General features: G+C 34.7%; 2 protein-coding genes across 3 annotated transcripts; both read right to left on the bottom strand.

Moving 5' to 3' along the window:
• Positions 1–647: 647 nt before the first annotated feature.
• Positions 648–3,278, bottom strand: LOC107901818 (50S ribosomal protein L21, mitochondrial). The gene is made up of 5 exons (XM_016827974.2): positions 2,743–3,278; positions 2,576–2,656; positions 1,580–1,681; positions 1,179–1,253; positions 648–1,090 (listed from the first exon to the last, which is right to left on the bottom strand). Exons 1-5 carry the CDS (start codon positions 3,136–3,138, stop codon positions 971–973), a joined length of 774 nt encoding a protein of 257 aa, XP_016683463.1. The 5' UTR covers positions 3,139–3,278; the 3' UTR covers positions 648–970.
• A 551-nt stretch (positions 3,279–3,829) lies between these two features.
• On the bottom strand, positions 3,830–6,471 carry LOC107901817 (probable prolyl 4-hydroxylase 7). 2 transcript variants are annotated; one of them, XM_016827973.2, is made up of 7 exons: positions 6,376–6,471; positions 6,218–6,258; positions 6,021–6,125; positions 5,322–5,379; positions 5,051–5,226; positions 4,865–4,925; positions 3,830–4,299 (listed from the first exon to the last, which is right to left on the bottom strand). In XM_016827973.2, exons 3-7 carry the CDS (start codon positions 6,099–6,101, stop codon positions 4,055–4,057), a joined length of 621 nt encoding a protein of 206 aa, XP_016683462.2. In that variant the 5' UTR covers positions 6,102–6,125; positions 6,218–6,258; positions 6,376–6,471; the 3' UTR covers positions 3,830–4,054. The 2 variants fall into 2 exon arrangements, with proteins under 2 accessions (XP_016683462.2, XP_016683461.2); XM_016827972.2 differs by having other exon boundaries at positions 6,218–6,275; positions 6,376–6,469.
• Between the last annotated feature and the right edge of the window lie 702 nt (positions 6,472–7,173).

Genomic DNA, 7,173 nt, shown 5'->3' on the forward strand with positions numbered 1-7,173 from the left:
AACGAAATAAGACACTATGGGGCCACAATAATGGTTCAGACCTTTTTATATATGGTGCAGCAGTGCCATGGACCATGTACCTTTTTTCTAAACAAAGAGGTCATAGCAGCGTTCTGACTGTTGAATCTCACACTAATTGAATTGCATTTTTTAAAGATTATTTACATGAATTGACTAAATTAAGTTCCAAAATCATACTTTTTTGTTCATACTCGATAGTATTAGACCCAGCACCGGGCCTCGCAACATGGGCCTCTGCTAGCAGCTTGTGCCTTTAGATGGAAAGAAATACTGGGCCAAAGACCCCTACTAAGTTGAAACAGAGAACACTCATCCTGCTAATTGCTATTGCAAAAAATGTTATCATTACATCCCACTAGACAATCTAACTCAACAACCCCAATTTCAAGCAATATTACTCCAATTGTTCATTTTCTTGAGGCACCCGTGTCTTAACATTTGTGACCAATGAATGTCCCAACATAGGCATGGTGATCTAATCTTCCAAGGACCCTCCAAATACTTGGGAATCTTTAAAACATAATGTACATACCGCTGTTGGACATGTCCGACGCACCAAATTTCAGGTAACATAGGTTTCAAGTAAATCCAAGAGATTCAAAGAATTTTTTTAGAAGAAAAAATTGTAGGAAATAATTAATCATTGTTCAGAAAACAAAAATTCTGTCAACTAAAAGTTAGCGAACTTACTGGGCTACTTACTACAAAGAAAGGAAGAAGAAATACAATAGCAGAAAAATTTAGCATGGGGCATATTTCTTTTCTCACTTGGTGCAGAAAAGCAAAGGTGAAGAAATCCAATGCTTCACAGGACATCCAAAAAATGTACATCGATCAAATGAAGAATGGGGAGTACAATCATCACTAGTATAAAGATCGCATTACCTCGAGACTCAAAACACAAGCAGCCATTATTTTGCAAAACAAAGCCATGGGGAGAAAATCTCTCTTAAGCTGTAGCAGCAATCTTCTCTGGCTTCTTAATAGCTGCCTTTAGTGGCTTCCCATCAGTTTTGATTTCTGGTTTCTCAATTCCTTGTATATCCGTTATTCTCAACTTAGTCAGTTCCTGAAACACAACAACAACAACAATCAAGAAATGTTATGAGATCGGGACAAACAAACTATAATGGTTTAGGTAATGGTCCTTGACAAACCTGTCGATGTCCTTTGGTTCGACGGTAATTCTTTCGTCTCTTTTTCTTAAAAATAATCACCTTAGCATCTAATGCCTAACAGAAAAAATTTTAAAATATATATAAATTTAGGTGAACAATATAAAGAGTCAATGATTAAAATAACAAATGCATGCTCCTGTAGTTATTGTTTGTAGCATGTTTTAATTTAATGCTCATTGTTTATAAATGATCCAGGTAGTAGAATGAAGCTGAGGAAAATGTAGTCCAATTTCTTCACTTGTCTACCCCCGTTGCCTATAAAAAAGGAAGATATTTTTCTCGGGATACAAGGGTAAGTTGCCTTTTGCAATTTAGGTAATGGGATGTCACTAAAAATGCAATATGCAATTAAGAGAGAGAAAGATCAGAGTGAAGCTTACATGCTCCTCGACAACGGCATGAACAGCTGCATCTGGGAGTATAGGCCTACCAATAATTGTTTGTGTAGGTGATCCCAGTAAGAGAACCTTGTTCAATATCAACTGCAATGTACAGCCATAGAAGCATGAGGATTCAATTAAATAGGAGGGGGAAAAGAGCAACAAACATGGATAAGTGCACGTAGTATTTTTCACAAAACATATGATAAAGAATCAAATCATCCAAGGCTAGCAGAACTCTCAGAAAATTTGATTGCTGAATTGAGAAGTACGGAGGAAAAGAAAACTGCCAATTGTTAATTGAAAAACACAAGCCATTTTGTACTAAAGCCAATCAAATATTTCATAAACATGATAACTTCTCGACAAGCTCTCATTCTGTACCATTAAGCAAAAATTACATCTAAACCGCTCTCTTAGATTTAACATAAACATGATGATAAAGAGCATTTACAAAACTGCACCTGTCATTGATTCATTTCTGGAAATATCAGACTATTTGAGATTTCTCTCTAACCCTCTAAGATTTGTTGGATATGTCTTCTTCCAAAATGGTACCAGGCAAATACTATTAACACGACACAGGTCCTATTAAAAATGCAAGCAACTTCCTTATTTAAAAATAAATAAATAGCCTGCAATACTGACCCGTTGTTGTTTAAAAGCTGATGATTTCTTTTAATGCAAGAATTAAATGAGTCAAAAGTCAAAAATTCAGTAATCTTTATTAGCTAACAAATATAACAAAGGAATTCATCAAAGAAAAAACACTGATTACCTTTGATAAAATACTTGCTTGTAAAGTTGTAATTCAATTAGATGAGTCTCTTCAATGCATTATCTTATTAAACAACAATATAATATTCATTGACGTAATGTCATCATCAAGCCATTAAAATCCTCCCCAAAAAATGCATCAATAGACAATTAAAAGTTGGAAAGAAAATAGAGCCGCTATAAACTTACAATAAGCAGAACAAAAAAACTGCAAATTACCTTGTCATTAACTTCGCAGAATTTCAACCTCTCCGTGAAAATTGAATCCCCGTTGCTCACCTTAAACTGATGTGATCCAATCTTTTTTTTCAAAAAAAACAAAGGTTATTAATAATGTTCCAAATTTTCGGCTGTTGAAGATGAAACCAAAACCAAAAATTGAATACCTGAACCACTGCGAAAACTGGCTCATAGTCTTTGAATACCCGGTCGGACCGCTGGAGCGGCCCCACCACTTTGTATCCAATAGCGGCGGCCTCAGCTTCCTTCTCCTCGGGTGAGTAATCTCTAACCATATCCGACGCCATCTCGTCGCTCTCCCCTTCTCCATCGCTGCTCTCTTCCATTTCGGCTTCGTTCTCGCTGTCGTCGCTTTTTCTGGATGAGAAGTGACGAACGTAGGACCAAGGGATAAACCATGAGGGTTCCAAATTGGAAGTCGTTATCACCGGATTTGGTTTCGAGGTTAAGGCCTTGACGATGGAGAGTGGCGGCGACTTCTTCAAAGAAATGAGAGCCGTGGCGTGGAGGAGAGCTGAGTGGAGGCACCGTCGATGAGCCATTGAAAACTTGGCGTTGTTTTTTTAGAGTTCAGGCGATGGCTCGCTAGGGTTTAGCACTTCGGCTAGATGAAAATCGGGGTTTTAGATTTTCATTTCTTTTTAATTTTTTGAACTCAAATTATTTTTAAACAGTTGCCATATTCCATTTCTAAATTGATACTAGTTAATGGTAAAATTCCTAACTAGATTGTATGCCCCCACAACACTGGGCACGTTTGGTTCACTGTATTAGATTAGAGGTCTATTGGATTGGAGGTGTATTGGATTAGAGGTGCAATGGAATAGAGGTGTAATAGCAAATCAACTGTTTGGTTGAATGTAATGGAATAGAGGCGTAATAGTAATCTTATGTTTGGTTGAATGGAATAGAGGTGTAATAGCATAATGGAAAAAACTAAAATGACTAGAATACCCTTAGCATAAATTTGTTTGGGTAAATGATTATTGTTATTGTTATTTAAAATTTAATAAGATTATTAATATCAATAATAAATAATTTAATCATATTTAAACATAATTATTATTAAATATATTATAATTAAAATATATAATTTAATAAAATTCTTAATAATCAATATTCTTATATGAATTTACTAAAATCATAATATATAATACTATAAAATATAATTTGAAATAATTAATATTAAATATATTTTAATTAAAATATATGATTTAATAAAATTTAAAATAATTATAACTAACAAATTTTTCTCATTAGAAATGCATTGTACAAAATGCCGGTCAGCTCATTTCAACCTTCCAGCTACCAACTAATATGTTTTCCAATTTTCTAGCCCACCCAAACTTTACAAAATGCTAGATAGCATATTAGTCACAATCCTATTCACATCACTAACTATATCCGAAAATGAATGGCCCTGGGAAAAATTACAAGTATTACATGGATTTCATTGAATCAATGTTGATGCAGAAGCATCCTTGCCCTCTGTTGAAGTTGAGTCAATGACCTAATACAAGTGCCCTCCTCCCATGTCTTTAAGCGTGTAAGGCTGATTAGTTCCCGAATAAAAACCACCATTTCGTCAAGACTACTTTGCATTGGCAACTTGTCTTCAGATCCCTTGCTTCGGTGTTTCCCGTATACAGCCTCAAATTCTCTAGGCTTACTGGCAGCTGTTCGTAGTACTGAGTCAGGGTGCCCTGAAATGATTACCAGTCAGGTGACATTCATCATAGCAGATGCTAAAATTTTGCAATTCAGTCGATTCTCTATAAACAAAGATCTAGATATATTCAGCAGAATTAACGCTCATAATAATAATATGATGAATTAACGCTCATAAAATACATACCAAAAACAAAATTATGATAGTAAGGTTCCATCACCACCTATCCATATTAGCCTTACACGATGTTAATAATACCACAGGTATATTATGAATAAAAGTATATGGTTGGATTATATGGTTGGATTTCTAATGTGGCAATTTTATCCGAGAACAATTAAATAAGAAGCTATGAACATATACAGCAGGTTCATAGTAATATCTGCAGAATTCATTGGAATACAAATCACAAACCAATCATACAAACAAAAGTGGCAAACTTAATTTCACTTGTTCATTAAAGTGAGATTTTATCAGCTAGAATCAAATGAAAATTCTTCCAACAAATCGGTATGATCTAGCATATTAATATCCGAGAAAAGTAAAAACACAACTCAGTAAGCATTTCACAAAATCTCCAATGGAAATCATAGTATTACCTGCATATCCATTTTTTGCACAATCTGACCAGCTATCATCCTTTGGCTGAGAAAGTTTTCCCTGCAGAAGGCAGACTAGTAAGTGATGAACAAAATAAAATGGAAATGTAAGCATTTAACAATGATAGAATAGGAAGAGAGCAAACATAAATAGGGGGAATAAAAAATTCACAGTCAAATGCTTACCTCTGCATTTGGAAACACAGTTTCCCCACCACTCTCAACATCAGACAAATACATCAGTACAGTGGCTATACGGTGACCGCCCAGCTCTTGATTAGCCTTATCATGAAAATAATCGAAATGTGGCTCATACTTTTGACCATTCTCGTAATGTATTATTTGCATGGACTCCCCATTCTCTGGTTGGTGTGCCATATTAAAATAAGATGAGAAAACACCATTCAACGTAGATTAAGAAATTATAGGGTAACAACAAGCAAGAAATGATATATACCTGCTGGAAGGAAGGTCCATGCAGCAATACTAGCTTCGATATCAGCAACTACTTCATCCTTCACATGAGAAATAAAGGACACCACATAAGCATTTGAACTTCAAGAATCAGCATATACAATGCTTTCCAAACACGGTCCACAAAAATAAACAATCTGAGTCATCAAAATTAGTATTGAGTAAACGATCTCTAAACTTAATGAAACAAGTAACTAATACTAAGCAGTACACATTTGGACCTGAACTCCAGTGAAGAAAAAGGTGCAAACTGAAGAATGATTAAAGTAGTAACGCATTCCCCAGTGAGCAACAAGACAGCAGAGGAAGAAATAAGAAGTAAATCAGTTATCAGGAGTCCTACTCGAGATATCTGATACAGCATTAAGGGAAAGTAATTATCCCAAAAGCTTAAGCCAATGCCAAAGAGCACAACTATCATCTTTAACTTTCAATGCATTCAGTGAGGAAACGGATTCTTTAGGTAAAGAGCTTGCCCTAGATTAAGTGTGAATGAATCATTAGGGGAAAGGAGTAAAAGACACCTAAAACATCATCTGTCATAAACTACCATCCAAAATTTGGTTATTTATGAAGAATAAGTGAACTGCCTTCACCGCTGTAATATTTCTATCTTCCATTAACAGAATTCCAGCTAATTTCACAGATTTAAACTAAAAAAAGGGGCAATTTAATTATATACCCGAGCTTTCTGAAGAAACATGCCAGAGCTGGTTCGAACTTCACTCTCAATGCTATCACCCGATTCATTATCCGCCACCATTGACTTCTCTAATTTATCCTTAGCCTGAAATTCACACATTTTAAGAAAAAAAGGGGAGGGGGTTAACATCACAAATCGAAATTAATCAACAAATTAGTTTAAAAAATGTTGCTTACCAGAGTAATAAGGTGATCGCATTCCTCACTTGATAAAAATCCTTTGTAAAGGAAAGCCCCGAAAATAAAAATAAAAACATAAAGTTCACAATTTTGAGTAAATTAAACAGAAAAAAGTTACAAAATGCGAAAAAGAAGAAGAGAGAAATTAAAGTGACCTAGGGTGCCATGAGAGTTGAGTAACACGAGAGGGATCAAATGGAACCGAAGAAGTTCCTCTCTTCATTTCAAGCACCGATCCATTGATCTCAGCTGAAACCAAACAGAGATGAAGCAAAATAAGAAGCAAAAATCATATAAAATACCAATGATCCATTAAAAGGGCAAAAAAAATCCTTTGTTTGGATCCAATCGGTAATAGAATAAAAGAGATAATAGGTCTTCGAAGACTTTTGCCTTGGAGTTTGGTGGGTTGTGTACTGCTGTTGATGTTGGGAGGGAGAGGGTGGGGTGGAGCAGCAGATTTTGGCTGGGGAGGGTAAAACAGAAACGATTAGCTAATCCTTACTTTTAGAACGGAATGGCTAATCGTTGTTGAAGCAGAGAAAATGAGGAATACATCCGTGTTGTAATAGGCCTGTAATAGGCAATACATCAAACCAAACATGGGATTAAGTGGGGATTAGTGGGGCCCACAGAATAGGGGTGTAATGGCTAATCCTTTACACCAAACCAAACATGCTGTGGGGATTTAAATAATTAATTGAAAATAATAATTTTATTATCAATTGAAATATTACGTTAAGATAAATTAGTAAAATATGAGATAATTTGAAATTAAAATTATTATATGATAGAATTAAAATATGATTCATTATTTGTGGTTCAATCATTCCATAATATAATTCAAAAATAATATATTTATCTGTCATATACATAATTTTTTAAAAATATTAAATTATGTCAAAAATTAAATATAGAGATAAAGTCTCAAATTTGAGCATAGTATAAGGATT

The sequence above is a fragment of the Gossypium hirsutum genome, chromosome D06 (assembly GCF_007990345.1).
Source record: "Gossypium hirsutum isolate 1008001.06 chromosome D06, Gossypium_hirsutum_v2.1, whole genome shotgun sequence".
NCBI classification, from domain to species: domain Eukaryota; kingdom Viridiplantae; phylum Streptophyta; class Magnoliopsida; order Malvales; family Malvaceae; genus Gossypium; species Gossypium hirsutum.

Bases quoted from the DNA above. Each gene is read 5' to 3' on its own strand.
- LOC107901818 (XM_016827974.2), bottom strand. From the start codon at position 3,138: ATGGCTCATCGACGGTGCCTCCACTCAGCTCTCCTCCACGCCACGGCT. The intron at 1,254-1,579 runs GTAAGCTTCACT...TTTTTCTGTTAG, and splicing joins ATGCCGTTGTCGAGGAGCAT to GCATTAGATGCTAAGGTGAT. The intron at 1,091-1,178 runs GTTTGTCAAGGA...GTTGTGTTTCAG, and splicing joins GAACCAAAGGACATCGACAG to GAACTGACTAAGTTGAGAAT.
- LOC107901817 (XM_016827972.2), bottom strand. From the start codon at position 6,443: ATGAAGAGAGGAACTTCTTCGGTTCCATTTGATCCCTCTCGTGTTACT. The intron at 5,380-6,020 runs GTATATAATTAA...TCTCATGTGAAG, and splicing joins TGTTTCTTCAGAAAGCTCGG to GATGAAGTAGTTGCTGATAT. The intron at 4,926-5,050 runs GTAAGCATTTGA...TGCCTTCTGCAG, and splicing joins CTGTGTTTCCAAATGCAGAG to GGAAAACTTTCTCAGCCAAA.